Below are 23,550 nucleotides of genomic sequence, written 5' to 3' on the forward strand. Positions count from 1 at the left end.
AGCCCTCCGCAAGAATGAACCGCGAAGTAGTTCCTCAGGGGTTGCTCCGGCGCAGGGCGCGCAGCGGACAGGACAGCGGAGGAGCGGGGAAGGACCGGAGTAATAAATGTAACGTGAGTGATAAGGCCCAGGAAGCTTTCCAGTGCCACATTGCAACATCCCCTGTGCTGTCCCCCCGGCCCCCCCTCCCGCACCGCAGGCACCAGCGGAAGTTGCCGGAGTTGGACGAAGAAAGAAGCGGAAGGAGACGGAAATTGCCGAGGGTGGCGTGCCTGACGGTGGCCGGGAAGGCGCTGGGAGAACGGCGGAAATTGCCGAGTTCCATCGTTCGCCGATCGTCTGACGGAAATCCCCGAAGCGGTTAGTTCCGAAGATTGCCGAACGCGCGCGTCAGGAAACGACGCACGTCGCCGAGGCTGCCCACTCCGGAGACTGCCGAAGAAGGCTCCGGGCAGCGGCGGAAAGGCCCGAGGCCGCCGCCATAGAGGCTGAGGCGGAGGGCAGCCCGTGCCGCGGCGGGGAAGGCCGAGGCGCCTCCGCCGCCTGTCCCGCGCCAGGTAACGGCGGACGCCGCGGCAGGGACGGCGGCGGCGCCTCCGCAGCGCGGGGACGGCGGGCTGCGGCGGCCCCGTTACGGGCGCCCTCCTCCCGTCGCGGCTCCCGATGCCCTTGACGGGCTCCGCGGCGGGCCGGGGGCTGCTCGGCGGGCAGCGGCGGAGGCGCCTCCAAGGTGACCCCCGCGCCGGGCGGCGGTGCCGCGGGCCGTGCCCTCGGCCCCGGCGCTGTGGCGGAGCGCGCCGGGGCCCGCCTGGGAGGCGCCGCCGGCGGGGACGGGGACGCCGGGCCCGCTGCTGAGCTGCGCCGTCTGGCGAGGCCCCGGCGCGGCCCCTGGGGGAGCGGGGCCCGGGGGACGGGGCGGGCAGGCGCCCCGCGCGTTGGCCCGCTGCAGGCGGAGAGCCTGCTTGGTTTCTGGCCGCAGCCGCCGCTCGGGCCGGCGGCGGAGCGCTTGTTGCGTGCCTTTGCGGTTGTTTGTAAACACGAACCGGTTGCGGTGAAGCTGCCACCCGTTCTCGATGGCTGCTCTCCCTTCGTCCGTGCTCCTGGCAGCTCTCGCAGAGGTAGTGGCTTGAGCTAGGCCGCCAGCTGTTTATCGTCGTGACTTGCACCCTTTTTACTGTCAGGTGACATGCTTATATATGAAGTATAGACAGTTATAAAAAGAGAGCCATACCTTGTAGTTTAAGAAAGAAGGTTCTTACTCTTCTGCACATATAGGCACGTACATACTTTTTTGCAACTAGTACGGAAGTTTTTACTCTGCCTTTTTAAAACCTGTCTGCAAACATTTGAACCGATAAAACTCAGTGCTGTTTTCTCTCTTACCAAAGCACCATGCTTCGACTACCTGCTGTCCGCAGGACCCTAGCTGGGATCACCCAGTCCTCCAAAGTGTGTGGTAAGTGTCTGTAGTCTATGCGTGTGTGTATGGTGATAAAATTAACGTATGTGTAGCTGACTTATTGAAGGGCACCTATCCGTACTTCGTTTGCAACTCTGGAATTCTTTGTTGTGCTGTTTATAGAACTGGAATTGTATCAATACTGTTACAACTGTAAGATAAGGAGCGTGGGGTCTGACAGTTTGAATCCAGCAGTAACTGAAAGTTTTTGTTTTCTTTTTCCATGTCTCTCAGGACGTACAACTGCGACAGCAGCCAGCAACCAAATAGAAGTGTTTGTGGATGGTCATCCTGTACTGGTGAACCCAGGAACCACAGTACTTCAGGTGTGGGGAGTGGCATGCTGAATTTTTCTTGGACTCCCCAAATCACTTCTTGGCAGCATATTCTATTCTATATAGCAAAAAAAAAAACCCTTTGCATTGTTTCTTGCAGTTCTTTAGGAGTGTTTTCACTGACTGTGAATACAATTTCGCATGGCAGAAATCCTTTAGGGAGTTCAGTGTTTGAAAAAGAAGCATCTACCATGATTGCCTGAAAGAAGATGCATGCAGGTTGAATCCCAACTGCAAAAATTTATGCAATGCAATAACAGACTTTGATAAATTCTGGTTGAAATTCTAGCTCTGAACTCTGTGTGACCTGGTGATCTTTCAGAGCCTGTTAATTTTGTATCTTATTAAAGTGGTGTCTCAGGTAAATGAGGGATTGTCTCCTTTTGGTTATTAGTTCTTATGATTCAGAATGCTGATCGTTCGCTGGTTTTATTCTTCTTGGCGTGGGAAGAAATGGAACCTGGCTCTCCCAGCCAGTACTCAGCATTGTTGCTTGTCAGGCCAAAATTTCAAGTAGATCTTTTTCCAGTCTAACTTCTTTTTAAGAAGCCATTAAATGGAGACGTGGTATAGTGAGTTAGAAAATTAAAGTACGCAGTGTTTATTTCAAAATATATCTGTTATTCTTTGGATACAAGTTATAGGCATTAGAATGCCCCAAGCAGGAGTCTAATGTAATATTTTCTTAAATGCTATTTTTTATTAGCTTTTTAGTTTTGCTTACATATTATAATATTTTGTAGAAATCATCAGAAAAATTAGATCTTGTTACTTCTTTTTCATCAAATTCAGTGGTGTTTCTTCTAGTAGGCATAGCTAGCGCTGTAGCATAGATCCCATCAGCCATGGGGATTTTACCCAGGAAAGGCCGTCTTCATCTGTTCTCTGGAAATGTTGTCTCTGTCGTCCTGTCTCTTCTTCAGACATGTCATGGAAGAATGTTTCTGAGTTTGGGGTTCTGCTGACGTTGAAGATTGACTATGCTATAGTACCTTTATACAGAGTATCCGTGTTGTTGAATTATCAGAAGTCATTATGCCCATTGTTGTTTCCTTTGTATTTTTCAAATTTTCCTCTTTTATGCACTTTTCTTTAAATAGTGCATGCTTTCTTTAAAGAGTTATTTTTATTGCTAGTGTCCTATCTATTAGAGAGAATTCTCTGTATTCTTGGAGGAAAGAATGAAAGAGAGGTCAGTTTTCATTTCCTCAATCAGTTACAAATTTTGGAAAAAATATGTTTGTAATTGATAACCTGACATGTTTCTGCTTGATTGCTATTTTTTATTTATGGTTATTTCTTAAGATGAAAGGTTGATGAGCTATATTCCTGAGCACTAACACTTATTCTTTGAAAAACTGAATAAGGTTTTATGAAGTGGAACTGAAAGGTCTCAAGAAAATTTAATTTTCTTTTGTTTCTTACTCTTTATAGGCCTGTGAAAAGGCTGGAATTCAGATACCTCGTTTTTGTTACCATGATCGTCTCTCTGTTGCTGGAAACTGTAGGATGTGTCTTGTGGAAATAGAGAAAGCTCCCAAGGTATTGTATATGTTTCACAGGAATTACAATTTTTTCTGCTGTGCTTAGGGCCTAGATTAAATCTTGTAAATAATTGTTTGCACTATCGTTAGCACGCAAACTGTTGTCATTCAGCTGCTTGAAGCAGGTTTTTCCCTTCTTCTCACTGGACCACAGTGATTGTCTATGGATCAAAGTCAGTTCTCAGTCTCTTATTATATAGCAAGGATTATCTTGCTCCTGGATGTGAGCATTTGATAGCTGTGCGTTTTCAATCAGATATATTTTTATTTTCTGTAATTCAGGCTTCAACTGCTTATTTTCAGCTGATGTTACACAAATAGTAAACTTCAGATACTGTATGAATTCAGCTGTAGGATTAGTGTCTGCAGGCTTGTTCTAGCTAAGTAGAGATTGCGGTTAGTTATTAGTTTATATTTTAATGCATTACGTACCATTGATGTCTGTTGTAAAATAGTAAATGGCTTCAGGATTGAAGGCTGTCTTCAGCAGTATTAAGAAATCTATGCAGATAGTTGAGGCATTCTTTTGGAGTGCAGTCTTGGATTACACATTTATATTCACATGTAAAACTCTTTAGCTCACCTCAACTTGAATTCCATAGTTTGAGCTTTGTGTCTCTGGAAACGTTGGGTTATCACTCAAGATGGAAGTCATGATGGTCTGTCTCGTGACGTGATTGAAAAGTAGGAGGGATTTGTTTTCTGAGCAGGAGTTTTTGTTAATCTTGCAGTAATCTTGTGAAAAATTTTATTCCAAGAGTCTTTGTATAGGCTTTGTCCGAATAAATGTCTAAAATGATGCATACTCTGAACTTCAGTTCTAGAGGTTTTCCAGATCTCTGCTGAATCTCTGATTTGCCTTATATCTCTTAAAACTGACTTTCTTCTTGCTATTAACTACTTGAATTGAAACCTGGAATTGTAAAATTTCCAACTTTAAAAATAAATAAATCACAGCTAATTAACCTTTTGATATAGCAGATTATTAATAAATTTGGCTTCTAGTGACTTTATTGGTTAGATTTTCTTCTTTTTTTTCCTTGCAGATAACTTTTTATTTCTACAACATGTTAAATTAATAACAGATGTCTACGTAAGAATGTGGGGGGAGATTGGGGTTTGTGCCCATGTTGAGAAGAAATATATTGTGTTCATGCTTGCTTTTTATGACGATTGCAGCCGGTTGCTGCTTGTGCCATGCCAGTTATGAAGGGCTGGAACATACTGACAAACTCTGAGAAGTCCAGGAAAGCAAGGTACCTTTCTTTTAGCCTCCTATAGCTGATCAGTTGTACTATCTGCTAAATAATGTAAAGTTGACATTAACTTTAATTCCTGAACCCAACAGAGAGGGTGTAATGGAGTTCCTGCTGGCAAATCACCCATTGGACTGTCCTATCTGTGATCAGGGTGGCGAATGTGATCTACAGGTACAACATCTAATTAAATTGTGTAGACTTACATATTAATACTCTTGTCTTAGGTGAAATTGTGCTTTCCGGCAGCCTGGATATGTCTGTTTTCCGTTGTCTGTTCTAGGATCAATCGATGATGTTTGGCAGTGATAGGAGTAGATTTAGAGAGGGAAAACGTGCTGTGGAGGACAAGAACATTGGCCCATTAGTCAAAACAATCATGACTCGGTGTATACAGTGCACTCGATGTATCAGGTAATGTCCTTTATTTTTCACTGGAGAGAGTACTGAGCAGCTGTATTTATATCAGTTTGTTACTTGTGAAAGAAACACCGTGAGAGGCAGTCAATTTTTCTTACTTCTTTTCTGACTGTACTTAAGAATTTTTATTCTGGTAGGGACTCATAGCTGGTTTCCCAGAGCTACCAGACAGCTGTCATGCAGGAAATAGAGAGATAGCCAAAACATGAAAGTGAAATCATAATTCTACAGGGCAGAACTGGTCCCATGATGTTAGTGCCAGAATGGATTTTAAAACTTTAAGTGACTTCCTCAGCCATAGTTGCAAGATTTATTTATTCTTGACAGCCTCTGGTAGCTGTATTTATGCTGTTCTGTAGTCCTGAGCTTCAGTACCAGCTAACATGAGCCAGATGGAAACGCAATGTACCAGCCTAGTCCTAGAAAGAACTTGTTAGTTAGGACTAGTCTTAGACTCAGACTGTGAAATTCAATGAGCACTGAACTGCTCTGTTTTTCGATTTAACTCCACCCAGTTTTTGTAGCCCTGTCTAAATGAAATTCTACAGATGCATGTGATGGCACTGACTAATGCATCTAAACGATTGTTTTCTTCTTTCAGGTGTGTGAACTAAGGCTAATATTTTACCTTAAGAAAATGAGATAAGGGTTGAAAAATGTACTATGTTGCTGTTGTACGTTCCAGATTGGTTTTTCATTCTTTTTGTATCTACCAGGTTTGCTAGTGAGGTTGCAGGGGTAGATGACTTGGGAACAACTGGAAGAGGAAACGATATGCAAGTTGGTACTTATGTTGAAAAAATGTTCATGTCTGAGTTATCAGGAAATATTATTGACATCTGCCCAGTTGGTGCTCTTACCTCCAAGCCATATGCCTTTACTGCACGCCCATGGGAGACAAGGTATGTATCTTAATTCATACTGAAGATGCAGCTTTCTCTGTTTCTGTCTTACACTTTTATCTTAGAATATGTCCATCTATGATACCAAGGGTTTTCTCTGATTTTTATTCTCTGCAGTTTTGTTGTAGACTTTTCCATAGACTGAATCTAACACAAATTCTGTTATTTACTCACAGATCATTCAAGAAAAGGAAGAATGTTATAGTTTGTAGACTATTCTTCCCTTATTTTCACTCTAAAATGTTCTGGAGTTGTGCTGATTGGTTGTGCTGATTGCTCAGTAAAAAATGCGTATAAAGGAAAATTCAAATTCATTAACTCAGTAATTGTTGAGGATATTATTTAAAATATCTTGTAAAACTAAGCTTTTATATGTATATCTAAAGCTAAACCTACAGCACTTTATTTTTTTTGTTGTTTTGTTATGTAGTCTGCTGCTGCTTGTATATAGAAAACTGCAAATGGTTTATTTGTTCTAAACAGGAAGGTAGAGTCAATTGATGTTCTTGATGCAGTTGGAAGCAACATTGTAGTGAGTACGAGAACTGGAGAAGTGATGAGAATTTTGCCAAGGTTGCATGAAGATATAAATGAGGAATGGATATCTGACAAAACAAGGTGTGTAGGAGGTGTTTGTACCCATGTGCGTGTTTATGCATGCATTAAAGGCACACTTTGCAGAACCAGAAATGTGGACAGTAGCACTGACTTCTGGATTCCACTGTTAATAATGTAAAGCTATAGTGAAGAATAATTGGTAAAATATGTTTTTAATACTGTAATTGAAGTTACTGAGTTTTCTAATGTTTTCATTTTTGTAGCTTTTTTTTACAGTAACTTTTTTATTTGTATAACAGATTTTTTTGCTTGTTTTTGAGAAGGAAGAGTTGAACTTTCAGGGGAAATATTTCTTGTGCTTCTCTTTTCTAATCATTGCAAGCTGTTAGAAAAGTCAGTCTTAGAAAATATTTAGTATACACAATTATCTTTGTCTTTACTCTTTAATAATATTAGTGGTGTTCACTTAGGTTTGCTTATGATGGTCTGAAGCGTCAGAGACTTACTCAGCCAATGATCAAAAATGAGAAAGGACTATTTGTTTATGCCTCATGGGAGGATGTATTAACTCGTGTTGCTGGTGTGGTAAGAACAATTTTCAATATATGTAGCGTAAAATTAATTTCTAAAGCTGGACATATTACAATGATTAATATGAAAAAAGTCATATAGAAAAGGACTTTTTTCTTTAAGGTTAGAGTGGAGCATTTGGCTTGTAATCCATTGTATTTCTACTTAAATGTCTTCTTTTGAATGTTATTTCCTGTTTCTTGGATTAGGCTATCTGAAGGACTTTGTCTTATCATGATTTCATTTGGGCCATTGGGAGAGAAATTACTTTTATTTAAATAGGAAACTAAACTGTTCCTTCAGAAATCTAGGAGGAAGCAACTTTCCTGAATTACTCTGATCTATCTGAAGACTTCTTTAAATTTATTTAAACTGTGCTATCACCACTATTGCAATCAAAGCCATTAATTCTGTATTACTTATATCTGAATTGCGCTTGCCTCAGTGCTTTCTCTGTGTGGTGATTGATTCTGCTGCTCAAATGAAGTGCTGCATGACTGCTCTGGATTTTGATTAAAAATTTTATGTGGGATGAAATAGAATTGAATAACTGTAATTGAACTTTCCTCAAGGATGTTTTTGCCCATGGTACAGTAGCAAGATTTGTTACGAAAGCTATTGCTTCTCAGATAATACCTTTGAGTTGAGTTTACTACCTGAGCTTGTGTTAGGGAAGTTTGTAGTCTGTCTGCACTGTAGCTTCATTAAAATAAAAACATTCACCAATCTTCTCCTCACCACACCAAGTGAGAATTAGCCACATCTGAGCAATAACTCAAGTGGGAGAGACTTGCACAGAATACAGAGAGCTGTTCTTTGCTTATCAGGAGTTCTGAAGGAGCTGGCGTTGCTCCCTTGTAAAAGTCAGACACTGCTGATCAGTTTGTGCTACTCCAGGCCAGCGGATTGCGCTGCTGGCTTTGGCACATCCTAATGTAACATTTACCTGGGCCAAATGGGAATTTATTTCAGTGGTTTCTTTTGTTTATGTTTATACTTCCTCTCTCTCCAGCTACAGGCTGTTGATGGTAAGGAAGTAGCAGCAATTGTAGGAGGACTGGTGGATGCAGAAGCGCTAATAGCTCTGAAAGACTTACTGAATAGAGTAAATTGTGATACGCTCTGCACTGAAGAGGTCTTCCCTACTGCCGGAGCTGGGTAAGAGTTCAGGCAATACTGTAATTAGTATGTTAATAAACTTTCCAGTCTGCAAATCATCTCATGGTAAGATTCTGAAATTACCAAGGATAGCAATTACTGGTGCATTAGCAGGTTTTGTTTGAATTTACAGTATTCATTTATAGAGAGTATTTATAGATTGTGAGTTGATACATAGTCTCTACTACAGCAAGGGTTGCACACTTTACTGTATGTTGAGGCTGCTGCAGTTTAACAGTAGGCTACTGAAAGCCAGTTACACTTTGTTGTAAGTTGGATAATTTAGTCTATTTCTATTTGTGTTGTGAAAACTATAGTACAGTTATGACCTGGTGTCATAGTTTAACCCCAGTTGGCAACTAAGCACCACACAGCCACTCGCTTACCCTCCCTCCCCGCCCTGGTGGGATGGGGGAGAGAATAAAAAAAAAAAAAGTATCTCAACCTCCATGAGTTGAGATAAAGACAGTTTAATAGGACAGAAAAGGAAGGGAAAATAATAATAATAATAATGATAAAAGAATGTACAAAACAAGTGATGCACAATGCAGTTGCTCACCACCTGCTGACCGATGCCCAGCCAGTCCCCGAGCAGCAATCGCTGCCCCCCGGCCAGCTCCCCCAGTTTCTATGCTGAGCATGAGGCCATATGGTATGGCATAGCCCTCTGGCCAGTTTGGGTCAGCTGTCCTGGCTGTGCCCCCTCCCAGTTCTTGTGCACCTGGCAGAGCATGGGAAGCTGAAGAGTCCTTGACTAGTGGAAGCACTACTTAGCAACAACTAAAACATCAGTGTGTTATCAGCATTATTCTCATACTAAATCCAAAACACAGCGCTACACCAGCTACTAGGGAGAAAATTAACTCTATCCCAGCTGAAACGAGGACACCTTGTAAACTGTGTGATAGCAGATGAAGTTTGTGAAGGCTGACAATAACTGTAAATGTAGGAAATATCCACACTGTAATTCCTTTAATGTTTTGCTGTCTCTGATACTCATGAAAGAGAGAAGCTCTTAACTTTTTATTTGGGTTTGTAATTCGGATTGAGAAATTTCTTCTTTCTCTTTCTCCTCCTGAGATGAAAAAATATTTTGAGCATCTAGAATCTTTACCACATTTTCATTCCTTCCCTTTACTGAATTCTCATTCTCTTTCTTTCTTAAATCTTTTTGTTATAGCACAGATTTACGCTCTAACTACTTGCTTAATACCAAGATTGCCGGAGTGGAGGAGGCAGATGTCCTTCTTCTGGTTGGCACCAATCCACGCTTTGAGGCACCGCTTTTTAATGCTAGAATTCGGAAGAGGTTTGTATTCCTTGGTGGTGAATAAGCATGCAGATCCATCTGGATTTGATACAATGCTCAGGTGGAGCTGCAGGCTGTAAGTTGAGAGCATTCATTGAGACAGACTCACTGTATTTAGTTCACCTTTTAGTAAAGGGAACGGTGATATATGTGTAGAAAGAGGGGGTCTCTTCTCCCTGTAGTGTATAGCTATGTTTTGTTCATTCTCACTTTGACATTTTGCTAAGTTCATATACTTGGACATCTATTAATTTGTTACATTACACAGACACCTCAGATTTTCTGTCTTATAGAAGTTGTTAAAGCATACTCCTTAAAGAATTATTTTCAGCATCAGTTTGCTGCTTTTTGTATTGTTGTTGTAACAAATCAGACTTGCTGATTTTAGAAGCACTCATTCAAGTTTAACATTTTCTTTGGCAAGTAATGTAGCTTTCCCAAACTTTTGTACATAGCTAATGCAATTTCAACAAGATATGTCAGCAGGAGACAACTGCGGTTTATAAAAGCCCTGTCCTTCCTAATGCTGTGATCTTCCAAAATACATAATTTTAAACAATAATGGCCTTAAAATTGAGAGGAAAAAATGCAATGAAATTTGTGAACTATTCATGCAGTTTTATAAGTCTGTGCTATGAGAAGCTGCAAAAAGGAAAAATTTCTAACCAGCTAAATTTTTCTCTGTTTATCTAAATGGATTTCTAAAACCATGAGCACTGTCAAACTCATAGAATCATAGAATCATTTAGGTTGGAAAAGACCTTTAAGATCACTAAGTCCAGCCGTTAACCCAGCACTGCCAAGTCCACCACTAAACCATGTCCCTAAGTGCCACTTCTACATGTCTTTTAAATACCCCCAGGGATGGCGACTCAACCACTTCCCTGGCAGCCTGTTCCAGTGCTTGACAGCCCTTTTGATGAAGAAATTTTCCCTAATATCCAGTCTAAACCTCCCCTGGTGCAACTTGAGGCTGTTTCCTCTTGTCCTGTCCCTTGTTACCTGGGAGAAGAGACCGACCCCCACCTCTCTACAACCTCCTTTCAGGTAGTTGAAGAGAGCAATAAGGTCTCCCCTCAGCCTCCTTTTCTCCAGGCTGAACAACCCCAGCTCCCTCAGCCGCTCCTCATAAGACTTGTGCTCCAGACCCTTCACCAGCTTCGTTGTCCTTCTCTGGACACGCTCCAGCACCTCAATGTCTCTCTTGTAGTGAGGGGCCCAAAACTGAACGCAGTATTCGAGGTGCAGCCTCACCAGTGCTGAGTACAGGGGCATGATCACTTCCCTAGTCCTGCTGGCCACGTTGTTTCTGATACAAGAAATACTTTCCTCCTACAAATGACTAATTTCAGTTCTAAAGTAACTAAGAGTTAAGTCACGCTAAATAAACTTAATAGTAGCTGTAGGTGTGGGGTCTTCTGTTTTGTTTGGTTTTGCCTCACACTGGAAAAGATAGTTTAAAGTTGTAGCACCTCATTTTGTGCAACCTTTTTTTCCACTGAATTGGCAAAAGTTTGAGGGGAGGAGGGAATTAAGTTACGAACTTCTCACATGAGGTGTGTTGCTGCACTGGTCCCAGAATGTATGTAGAGAAACAGTCTTCTAAAAAAACCTTAAGCTTTTTTAACAGTCAGAATAATGCTAAACTGCATGTTACCAAAACAATGAATGCCATTTAAATTCCTTTGAAAGAATTTGCATCCTATATCAAGTTATTGCTAAAATTATAATTAGTGGCTTTGGTTGAGTAAAACTGTATTTCTTCGATTTTTATAAAATGTTTGCTGTGTTTTCAGCTGGCTTCACAATGACTTGCAAGTGGCTCTTCTTGGCTCTCCTGTGAATTTGACCTACACATATGACCATCTAGGAGAGTCCCCACAGATACTCCAGGACATTGCTTCTGGAAAACATGCATTCTCCAAGGTACACACAACTTAAGAGCGTGACTGTTAAATTTCAGATGTATTGAATAATAATCTGAATTCCCCACAGACATAGATTTGAAGAGAAGTACTATGTTGTATATGGGGTTGTTTGCTTTTAATCAAACGCAGAGATGAGGTAATGATCAGCGTGCACCAAGTATGTGTGAACTGTTTAATATATTCAGGTGTGTAAAACTTTGTAGTGCAGGAAACTCCTGAAATATTTCTTGATAGAAAACAGGCTGTTTCAGCCACTGCTGTTTCCACTTAAATGTCTGGTTATCAAGAGTATAGTTCAGTATTGACAGGGTACCATACTGCTTATAGCAGTTTCTCTTGGCTCTATCTCTAAATGAAACAATGACCATTTCAGAACTGTAGCTTTACACGGAAGACTTACGTAGAAATTATGGGATTTATTACATTATCTGCACCAAGAATTGTCTTCAGAGCCTTGGAATGAATTTCTTGATTCTTTACTTGCACAGGTCCTCGACCAGGCGAAAAAGCCAATGGTGGTGGTAGGTAGTGCAGCACTGCAGCGCAGTGACGGAGCAGCTATCCATGCTGCTGTTTCCACCATTGCACAAAACGCCAGGACTAAGAGCGGTGTTGGTTCTGATTGGAAGGTCATGAACATCCTCCACAGGTTTGCTTTAAAGCTTTTTTGGGAGCTGTTTTCATTCACGCTGGGCCTACACAAGTTACCACTTGTGTGCAGATTTCTTTGTGTACATACAAGTGGCTTACCCTGTAGGGAATATAAAAGCCTGTAGGGAATGTAAAAAACAGAAGTACAAACTAGCAGAAACTTTTTAATAAAAATGGGTTCCTTGACCTGGCAAACTTTTTAGGCTCTCCATGAGATTTTATTACTCTGTTATATTTAAATGTAGAATGTGAAGTTTAAATTTAGAGGTATAGAATACAACAGAGCTTAATAACATACCACAGTGCTCAGTAGAATGCACAGCAGACCAGTGTCACTTGCTAAATGATTGCTTTTTATATAGGGGAAGAAAAAACAAACAAAATGGCAAGAGTATTTAAATAATACGGTTTCTTATAATATTCTTTTTACTGTGCAGTTTCTTAACTTAATAGGTAATAGAAAAGCTTCCAAGCTTTTCATTTTAGGGCTTTTGATCGTAGTTATTCAGTTTATTGGGATATTATTCCTTTTAATAGGCAGGCTTCTCTTGGGACAGTCCTTCCCCACTCTCTTTCTAAAACTCCGTCTGTCAAATTGACAACCTCTGTAAAGGAAGAATTATTTCAGCAAATATAGTGGCACTCAGATTCAGAGACTCAACAAAGTCCTTCTGCCAAAAGCAGCTTCATTGATGTAAAACTAGTATAGCAAGACCAGGGCTTAGTCCTCTGAAGGGAACTTGAATATAAAATCCTGCTGTTGAAACTGAAACATTTAATACCAAAACACTGATGAGTTAAACAACACTCATGATACCTTTTTTACATGTAGTTTGGCAGTCTTTCATATTATTGACTTTTCATGCTTTTGGTCCACCGTCCTCTCTACCTTACGTGTAAAAAGCAACTTAACTTACTGGAACCTCTATGTCTGACTATGTCAGACAAACATGAGTAACATTGAAAGAGCTGTACTCTACAGAGAGAACCTTTTTTCTTTTAAATATAATTGTAAGTCTGGCACCTGATTATTCAGGATTATGCTAAACTTTCTTTGGAAAAGAAAAAGAGTGCCAGAAAATGAGAATTATTATTTCATCCTTTTAGAACTATTTATGTGTGTGAATAAATGAATAGTGATGAAATAGTGGTCTTAAGTCTTGGATGCTTCAGAGTAGCTGATGGTCCAGTAGCTGGTCTTTCATCTTCCATGTGAGTGCCCTAAATTAAAGGCCTGTTGAGTTCAATTCATAGCTGAAATATGAACCTTGATGTTCCAGATGACAAGTGAGCTGCCTGCTACTAGGCCCTGACCTGGAATGTCTGCCTTTATTTTTGCTATCCCATCTTAAATAGGTGAGATTCCCCATGAAAACTTCAAATGGCATCAGTTTGTCAAAGTGCAAAACTAGTCTGATATTCTGTCAAATACTCTCTCAAAATTTTCAGCTGCCTTTATGCTTCATTTTTATCCTGTTACTGTTAGAGACCTCTTATGTTCCTCCTAAACAGTCAAAAAAAGAAGTAAGGTCTTTTCTGATGGAATAAGGAGAATTCTGAAATAACTTAAAGTCATAATGTGCTTGTTCCTACAGGGTTGCAAGCCAGGTAGCTGCTTTGGATCTGGGTTTCAAACCAGGAGTGGAGGCAATTAGGAAAAATCCTCCCAAAGTATTGTATCTCTTGGGAGCAGATTCGGGTTGTATAACACGTCAGGATTTGCCAAAAGACTGTTTCATCATCTATCAAGGTAATTGGTAGACGTAAATTGAGAAATGTTGCTATCTAATAGCTGGAGGGAAAGCCTAAACAGTGCCATATTCTTAGAAACATATCTGACCCTTTGATAAATTATAGCCTTTATTTTCTGCCAAGAAATGGAACGTATTTGTTCCACCACATAACTGAGATAGCAGTTACCTATTTCTTAGGTAAAAATGAGAAACTGTTGATGAGTAATAAGGGAATATAAACCAGTTTGGTCTTCTGGAACATAGCTTCAAACCTGGTGTTTGGTTCCCAGTTGTTCCATCATACCAAAACATAGTCTTATCTAAATTCACTAAGCATCCTTGTTCCAGGAGCCCCCAAAAGCTGAGTGGCTATAGAGACTGAACTACCATTTACTACTGCTTGTAGTCCGTTCATTCTCCCCAAAGTATTAGGCAAGTAAGACCATAGAGCAGTCAGCCTAATAGGCTTTATATTACTGGTTAAGTGAACCGTAGAAACCTTAGAAACTGGGAACACAAATTCTGTATGGTGTTAGTAAAGCATTTCTTTTTATTTTGACTTAGTTATGTCTTACATACTGTTTACTGTTGTATACTGTTTCCTCTTTCCATGTATTTAGGACATCACGGGGATGTGGGAGCTCCCATGGCTGATGTTATTCTCCCAGGAGCAGCATATACAGAGAAGGCAGCCACATACGTGAATACTGAGGGTAGGGCCCAGCAGACGAGAGTAGCAGTAACACCTCCTGGGATGGCAAGGGAAGACTGGAGAATTATTAGAGCTGTCTCTGAGGTACTGTTGCTGTTAGAAATTGCTTCTAATAAAAGTATCCAGAGAGGTCAAGTTCCTTTTGTATTCATAAGTGTTTCCAAAAAAGAGGTACATTTTCAGGGAAATACATGACTGTAGTCTTAAGAAGTAATGTTTTGTATTGAATCCTTTGTTAATTCTCTGAGTTAAATCATATTGTTTCCTTTTTGAGGATAGTGCGAATGTTGTAGCTGCTGTGTGCTACTGGAATGCATAATGGGTGAAGTTTTGTCTGCAAATTCTGCTGATCTTCATTAAGTGCTTTAGAGGAAACTGGTGGGAGGATGCAGTTTCTTGCTTTTTAGAAAGAAAACAGCATGAACTCTCAGGACAGGATCTGGTATCATTAGATAAGGTCAAATATGTGCTTACTAGTCACTGGGAACAAGATGCATTGATAATTGCGTCAACTTTTATCACATTTGGTGGTAAGCTAGGGAAAGTATAAGTGACATCAGTATGGAAGGAGAAAAGTACTTCTTGTCTTTTCTCCTTTTTCCTTTGTATAGCAAACAGGACAGCCTAGTTTTTTAACATGGGGGAGTCTTAACTGTAGGCATCAGAAGGCCAACAGAATACTGTGACTTTGCTTCAGTTTGTACATTTTAAGTACAGTTTTCAGGAGTGTAGCTTTTTCCTGCTTTTACTTTAGGTACGTTAATGGATTGATAATCTAAACCACTATGTATTAAATCCATAGATTTGATGGCATTTCTTTCTGTGAATCTCTTAGCTGGCTCGTATGACTTTGCCATATGAGAACCTTGATCAAATACGGAAGCGTTTAGAAGAAGTATCTCCTAATCTGGTTCGATACGATGATGTGGAAGAGGCTAACTACTTCAACCAGGCAAATGAATTGTCAAAGGTAACCAAAACTGAGCATCTGGGCATGATTTAGTGCTGTCACATAGCTTGATGCTTTGTAAAGAAATGGAGCTTCTTCGTATGTAGTACTACAAGCATTCTTTGACCTGCACTGAATGCAGAATTCACTAAACAAATGCTTTGGAAATGAGTTCCTATCATAAAGCTGACTTTCTTTTTTATCCTTTCCTGCCACAGTTAGTGAAGCAACAGCTTCTTGCTGATCCCCTTGTTCCACCTCAGCTCACAATAAAAGACTTTTATATGACAGGTATGTATAGTATGGCCTTTCCATTCTGAAATCAGCAGTACATTTTACTTAGCTTTACAGTAAGATTCTTATGAGGCATTTAAAGCTTTCCACTAAGCTATGTAGGATTTGAGTCTTTTGAAGAAACAAAATTTTACAGTAAAATGATTTGGAATTTGCATAAAGCACAGACTATTGGACTATATTTTCAACTAAACAATTTTCTTTACCCTCTTTGTTTGCAGTCCTGTACTAAATCTCTTTTATATTGTGTCTCTGTATAATTTTGAAAATTAACAGTTACAACACACTGACATGTGTTTGGATTTTTTTTTTTCAGATTCAATCAGTAGAGCATCCCAGACAATGGCCAAGTGTGTGAAAGCTGTTGTTGAAGGTGCTCATGCAGTAGAAGAGCCAGCCAGCTGCTAGAGTCTAATCAGACTGCTACCACCTCCATCCAAGTATTTGTTGCAGTTAACTGCTGTGACTGATTTCCTTTTTTTTTTTTTTTTTTTCAAAATCTGTTTGCTAGGTCGTTGTATTTTTATTTTCTTCATTCACCTTTTCATCAGTTCCAATACACCCATAATATTACAGGACTGTTGTTGTGTCTGAGGGAACATGCAGCACTCAACTTACTGTACCCAGAGGCAGAGTACATGATGATACAAATAAATTATAATACCAAACAATCCATTACCTATGTTATTCATATAGCTCCACTTCTTGCATGAAAAGAACTCAGTAAGCAACTCAGACTCAGTAAGTCTTGATTTGCTAGGATCAAGTCTACATGGCAAACATACTAGATTGTAGCCTTCTTCCAGAGTATCCAGGTATCTTAATTTTAAGCACTGGTGAGAGTGTGAACATGCTATTTTTGTAATGCACTTTCAGAGCAAGTTGTCCCTCTTTTGAGTCAAGCATACCTGGTTTATGTCAGTGTTCAGACCTACCACTGCTCTAGATATTTGGATGTTTCTCCACTTCGTTTCAGTTGAGAAACTACTCATGCAGGAAATAAAAATAATTTTGATGCCGTGAAAAAGGAAAGCAATTTTCACACAGCTTCCTCACACTGAACTGCTTTAAAAATTTAGCAAAAAGATATAGGCCTTTAGCTACACCAGTTCAAGTACAGAAAAGATCTCAGAATAGTTTCTCTGGGCACTGATCTTTTTATAGCAAAGTGGAGGAAGGCGTTATGTCTGGTGTTTGGGTTTTTTTTGGTTTTGTTTTTTAAGCTTTAGAATGACTTCAGAACAGTGACCCTCTACTCTGTTATGTTGGTTAATGTAAGTTTGGAAGGATAGCTTCCTCTTCAACAGGCTACTAGCATAATAAGGTTTAGAGTAATCCTTCCAAGAATCATGCAAATGGGAACAGTATCATAAAGCCATCACGTCCAACTTTTTTAATAAAGAAAAAAAACAAACTTAATTTTGCATGAGGAAAAGCTGTATTTTCCAGTGTAGAATAATACTGAGCGCATGAGAGTGCTGCTATAGAAGCCTTAGCTTTATAGAATTCCTTTTTTCTTCCATGCTTGAAATTTTTCAGTAACAAGCAAGTAATTTTTTAAAAATTGTTTTCCTTCTGCCTAGGAAGAAAACTCTTCCTGGTTGTCCTGTTATAGTCCAGTGTCCTTACACGAGCTGACTAGGTCTTAAATGTTGGACATTGTTTGACTCAGCCTGCCATCTTCCAGTTACCAACAGGATCAGTCCTCTTGGTGGTACAAAATGAAGACAACTATTCACTTTGTTCAAAGATACCATGCATGTTAATGAGACATCTAGAAATACTGTAGTCTGTTTTTAATGTGGCAGCTCACAGGACCCCATAGTGTGTATGTCCGCATGTGTGACCGAGTACAGCATACAGCCTTCATGTTGTCCTTGTGGAATGTTACGTCTTTAGGAGGAAGAGGGGTTTATGGCAGGGACATAGCAAAAGAAGAGTGTGTGTGAGAACACATGCCAAAAGCAAGGCAGTTGGCTCTTCTCACAGATGGTAGGTTTAAGGGGAAAGGATGTAGCTGAATCCTATATTCAGTAAAACATTTGGTTCTCAGGTTCCTAGGATGAAAACCTTATTTTTTTCCTGAAAATCCATGTTGTACAAACACAGAGGAATAATTTCAGCTGTGCAACAAGTCAGTTATCACTTCTTCACTTCAAAATTTATAAAGGTTCAAAAGCTTTAGAGCATTTTTTGTTTTGCCTTAAATGTTATAGCATTATTTAACTCCGGGAGCTCTGGCACACATTACTTTTTGGTTTTTTTGAAAGCTCTGCATCCTTCAGTTAGTGTATATAGGAGATCCTTATTTCTATTCAAAAAGTGTCCAGCCCTTATCTTGAAAGACAAAAAGGATGAGGTACACGTGCTGTCTGTCCTGCTTCTGCCCTCTTCCCGAACATAGAACTTTTCAGCCAAACTTGATAGTAGCAACAAGGCTCTCTGCAAATTTGACTGTTGGAAACGGGATAGCAAAGAGAAATCTAAATTAGCATTCTTATCATCTGAGTTTACAGTGTAGCCCTTCCCTTATCTCTTCTGTTTGTTCTGGTGGCTGGACAGTCAGTGCATATGTGGACTTTTGCCCACCTAGCGATAAAACGATAGTAGGTGTGTGCAAAGGAATGGAGGTGAAGTAACCTGGGCAAAGTATTGGAACAGAAATCTACAGAAACAAGGTTATTCATGCAACTTAATTCTGTTTATTTAAAAAAGAAGTTAACAGTGCTACTACTTGCTGGTTCTGAAGCTGCAACCTCAGATTAAAGCAGAGCATTATGAGAAGGCAATGAAGAGCTGGGATGACGGGAGATGAACACGCTCAAAGTATTGTTCTTGACTGTTAAATTAAGGGCTTATTAGCTAGGTGATACATTGCCTGAACGTTCAGTTCTGCTGACGCAGCTACCCTCCAAATGCAATGTTGGTGGGTGCATTTATCCAGACTGTGTTGTGGGGTACAGAGTACTTTATTTTAAAGCTTAGACCAGAACTGAAGGAGATTTAATTCCCCAAATGCAGCCCTAGTACCACCTGGTGGCCAACTGGCAGAATTTCTCACTGGTTGCATCGCCAGTTATGGTCCCATAACTTCATCTCGCTTCTTCCTGTACACTCCTGTCTGCACAGACAGCACAAGAAAGAACAGCTATGTGTCTAGAAGAGAGATGGATGGGTTTAGTCATTAAGTATCCTCTTCTCTCAATGCAGCACTATGTGGACATAGCTCTTGCATGCAAGCAAGTAACCCCAAACGTGGCTTAGATTAAACCTTGCCTTTATCTAGTCCTGTCTTCAGCAGAAGGTTGTGGGGAGTGGAGAGGGAAAAGGCTGTGTTAATTCACAGTAGAACCCTACTAAGCACTTATATTTTTCAAGCAAGTTTAGGCCAGGTTAACACCAACAGTCATATTAAAGAGGAACAAACTTTGTCAAAATACTGCAGGCAGATTTAAGCATCTAAGTCTAAAGCTGTGATTTTAAAACAAACAAATTTTTTAAAAAACCCTGTTCAATAACCACCTTCCTGGAAGCACCATCATCCCATGGGTACACCCCTACAGTTCCAGAGGAAGACTGCTTTAAATCCTGGGCAATTTAGTGAGCTTCTTCAATAAAAAGAAACCAGACAATGTGGTCCCAAATGGAAGTCAAGTCAAACTGGGGTATGTTCTCAGCAAGACTCTGAAACAGCCAACAAAACTAGGCCAGTCATAAAAATAGCTGTAACTACTTTTTTTTTTTTTTTTAATGTATTTTGAAGCGTAGCTCAAGGCAGAAAAGGAAGTGTCTGTAGCATTTCCCCAGGAAGTAAAAGATTTGGGATTAATGCCTCTTCTGAGGCTGAGAGATTCTTGCAACGTAGTGGCTGCTGTCTGCTTGGCTGGGGGATGTGCTGTGTATTACTGTTGAAGCGGACAGAAAAGCAGCTAAGATTCATAGAGCTAAAGAAAAAGCAGAGCGGCAGCCTGGCATCAGCCTTAATCAAAGAGAAAAGGTAATAAAACCTCACCTCCCTCCCTGTCCCCACACGCCTGCTCCTCAGAAAATAACTCCAAACAATGGCTAAGCCAAAACATCCTTTCCCAAAACAAAGACAGTCTCTTAATAATTATTTGTTTTGTTGTCCTTCGAATATGCAATTAGATGAAATCACCTTCAGTGATGAAGGGTTGAAAGACTGACTCTTTCAAGGCACTGACAGGACATGAACAGAAAAAGTGCTAACAAGCAAACTGATAGAAGAGGACTTAATTGTGAATACCATCATGGAGAAAAATTAGCAGTAAGTAAGTGGGGAATTATGGAGAGCACCTAAAAGTTAAGGACTTCACTGACAACCGAAGTAAGCTTTTTATCAGGAGTACAAGAACATGTTTTATGGGGTAAGTTCTCCCAGAGTTACCCGAGAAGTTGCCTTGCTCAAGAAGCAGTTTTTAAAATCCTGTTTAAAAAAAACCCAGAACTATTATTAATGGGTATTAACAGATATTTATTATTATTCATAAAATGTCAAATGGGCACAGGTACCTTTGGGAATGAAATACTGGAGTTTACAGAGTCACAAGGAAAACTTTGTTCAGAAACAAACACCGAATCCTTCGCTGTGTGTGGGGGCTTATACAAGTCATGGTCCTCTCTGTTGTGTAAGGTTTTATCCAACAGACACTTTACAGTAACACATATTAGCTGATGGAATGATATCAGCAATGTGTCCCACAGTACCTGGGTATCCCCAGCTCCCCACAGCTAAGCACAACAGAGGAATGGCACAGAGTCATAAGAGACATATATAAACCCTTGCGATTCAAACTCTGAGTGACTCCATAATCAGCAAAGGCTGCTATGCTAAACACTGTTAATATGTGTTTTCCTCCGGCTACATGCAAGCATCCGTTCACTGTGCCTAACGCTGAGAAGCCTACTGAGATCTAGAGGCCTCTTTGTGTAGTAAGACATCATAGCTGGTAGAGGCATCTCCTCGCTCTGATGCTAATACTGAATTTTGAATATGCTTAACTAATATTTCAAAGAAGTAATTTTATTTCTTCTTGTCACCTTCTGTACACCTGTGTCTATGTTTGAAATGGATCAGAGATAAGAACCATGCATCAAAAAGAAACATACTAAGAGCAAAAAGCTTCATGTATAACAAATAACTTTCAAAATCCACTGGGATCTCATGACCCTAGACAGCAATTAAGCCTTATGCTTTGATGTTAGCTCAACTCCAACTATTTTTGAAAAATCCTGTCCTGCATGCTTTTCGTTTCTGAATTATCCATCACAGGATATTCCACACCTTTGTTTGAAGCATCTTATACTGGCTACTCTCAGAAGAGTAAGAGATCGTTGATTTGATCCAGAGTGGGAATTCTCATTTTTCCAGTTTGCAGCAATGACCAAGACCCACTCTAACCTGAATGTAAATGAATAACTGAATAGCAGAAAGAAGGACTGGTAGTAAAGTGTGTAGTTTCTTAACCGCTACAATTACAGTTAATGAAATACCAATAGACAGAAGCAGATAGTAAAAATACAATAGTATGCTTTGAATTAACAGTGGGCTTCCCAGTAAAATCAGACTGTATTAGAGCATTCTGCTGGGACAGTTTATTCCATCCATTTGTCTTCTATTTAAAGAAGTCTCCACAGATGCCTGTCATGTACTCTGGACAACCTTCCCACAATTACTAGTCTTACTATTTTGTCTTTGCTGAGCTTTAGGAAGACAATACCATTTATTTAATGCAGATTAAAATACACATTGATAATGAAGAACAGATTAGTTAAGACTTAGTTAATTACTATTTTCGGTACAGTTCACTATCAATTAATTATATTATCATGCAATAGCTAGCATACGTCTGCTCCCAATTGGTTAAATACTTCTGCAACTATCCTCCTACTGAAATCCACAGCAAAATTCCCATTGCTCCAATAAGCTTTAATGAAGCCCCTAAGACTCCAGAAAACAAGGTCAGTCATTGGTACTTGGTGTTGCTTTGCTAGCATGTATGACTTCAAAAGAAGGAAAGCAAAGTTACTCTGTTCTAAATATGGCTTGTCCTATACTTTCAGCTGTGCTGTCTGCCATATAGGAGTGCACAAAAACATGGGTTTGAAGGGGTTTAGCAGCCAAATGAAGAAACTGAATTTATGCCATAACTTGGGTGTATTTGCTAGAGAAAAATCTTTAGACTGTAGACAATGTTTTAGTATAGGGACTCTTACTTTGATGCTTGGAAAAGTGGCAAAAAGCATGCCGGTTATCAAAAACATACTACTGCAGCAGACAGGATAACTGAAATTCAGATATGCTAGAAACAGCCACTGCAATATAATTTCCATGTTAAAGAATTGTTGAAAAATAAGAATAAGCATTTTTCAATAATACTATTATGCTGGACTTTAATGGTTAGCTTGACCCCAGAGTTTACCACAATTAAATAAACCAATACCACATAAAACTGCTGCTCAAGATGTTGCTTAGAAGAATGTGTCTAATCATAATTTTCATTTTTATTTAATTTGCCACCCTTTTCAGTGTTTAAATGCCTAAAGACAAGATCTTCTATACAAATGTGACTCTATATATGAAAGTCTAATGAACACCTACACACTTAGAGTTGTTCCTCCCCTTCACAATATTTACCTGCGTTTTAAATAAATTGCTGATCCCTTTCGCAAGCATTTGAAGACATTGGAACTGTCTCCTCAGAATGTATGTGTTTTTCAAGGAATAATACCAAGATGCTGATGTTATAATACTATTTGCTGAAAACCCCAGACTCTTCACCACAGGCACAGCGTCTAAGTCACGCTCCAGAAATTCCTGAGGTCTGCACTGGGTGTGCATATGACCTTGGGAGAGAGTCAAGGTTCATTTCTTGATGCAGCCTCCTCCACTAACTGGTATACAACCTAAAGCATCTATTCCATTACTTTTATTAGACTCACAAAGCTTATTCGCTATGTCACTGCCCTCTGTCACACTATTAATACCAGTGAGACCCATCAGTGAAGTATGCCTCATTACCTAGAAACCAGTGATTTAGGGAACATTAATGTTCTTTGACCACTCTGTGGTCAAGCGTACAATACGTTTCCTGGCCGGAGCAGTTGGTCCAGGGATGCGGCCACTTTAAAGTCAAAGCAGACAGACCTATTCTGTAATGAAGAAATGGAATTTCCAGAATACAATTCTTCATGTTGTACAGGGGATAATTGTCGCTTTGGGTTTACACACCGTCCTTGTACAGGAGTCTCAGAGTCCAATTTGTTCTCCAACATAATTTCAGAGCACTGCTCTACTCTTATCAAAATGATGCATCTCCTAACTTAAGAGAAAAGTCTTGTCCATAAAGATAAACAAATCTTTTTTAAAACTTTCTTTTAATTCTGCAGTACTAAAGCTAGCAGACTTTGCTCCTTTAGGGTGTTACTGTGTGACATTTTGTGGTCAACAAAACAATTAAAATAATATTTGCAATTTTTAGTAAATTACTGAAAAGCAAATCCTTTTAATCCTCTCAGGTAAGTAAACAAAGTTTTGTTAAATAAATTCCTCCATCCCTAACGTACAGATTTGAATTTCTGTGTTGAGAAATGACTACACAATAGTCCATGTAACTAAGATCTAGTGAATTTTTCCTCTTTATTTTGTCCTCCTTAAAAAGATTCCATTTTTTTTGTACAAGACACTAAGAAATACCCCATTTCAGTTCTCTTATTCCAAACTAGATTCAAAATATTTCTCCTTTCCCTTAGCA

The 23,550-nt window shown here is 39.8% G+C and overlaps 1 protein-coding gene across 2 annotated transcripts; it reads left to right on the forward strand.

The window, feature by feature from the left end:
* Positions 1-83: 83 nt before the first annotated feature.
* On the forward strand, positions 84-16,453 carry NDUFS1 (NADH:ubiquinone oxidoreductase core subunit S1). Of its 2 annotated transcripts, none has more exons than XM_075511462.1 (19): positions 84-360; positions 1,389-1,456; positions 1,694-1,785; positions 3,229-3,336; positions 4,518-4,594; positions 4,687-4,768; positions 4,878-5,008; positions 5,731-5,916; positions 6,400-6,534; positions 6,945-7,059; positions 8,057-8,202; positions 9,383-9,511; positions 11,308-11,437; positions 11,928-12,088; positions 13,686-13,840; positions 14,444-14,619; positions 15,371-15,505; positions 15,703-15,775; positions 16,095-16,453. In XM_075511462.1, exons 2-19 carry the CDS (start codon positions 1,393-1,395, stop codon positions 16,184-16,186), a joined length of 2,187 nt encoding a protein of 728 aa, XP_075367577.1. In that variant the 5' UTR covers positions 84-360; positions 1,389-1,392; the 3' UTR covers positions 16,187-16,453. The 2 variants fall into 2 exon arrangements, with proteins under 2 accessions (XP_075367577.1, XP_075367576.1); XM_075511461.1 differs by lacking the exon at positions 84-360 and adding an exon at positions 385-557.
* Positions 16,454-23,550: the final 7,097 nt, after the last annotated feature.

This window comes from Mycteria americana, chromosome 9, assembly GCF_035582795.1.
Source record: "Mycteria americana isolate JAX WOST 10 ecotype Jacksonville Zoo and Gardens chromosome 9, USCA_MyAme_1.0, whole genome shotgun sequence".
In the NCBI taxonomy this organism is placed as follows: Eukaryota; Metazoa; Chordata; class Aves; order Ciconiiformes; family Ciconiidae; genus Mycteria; species Mycteria americana.

Excerpts from the sequence above, each read along its gene's own strand:
- NDUFS1 (XM_075511462.1), top strand. The coding sequence starts at position 1,393 with ATGCTTCGACTACCTGCTGTCCGCAGGACCCTAGCTGGGATCACCCAG. Across the intron at positions 12,089-13,685 it reads GTCATGAACATCCTCCACAG|GGTTGCAAGCCAGGTAGCTG; the intron begins GTTTGCTTTAAA and ends TTGTTCCTACAG. Across the intron at positions 13,841-14,443 it reads CTGTTTCATCATCTATCAAG|GACATCACGGGGATGTGGGA; the intron begins GTAATTGGTAGA and ends CCATGTATTTAG.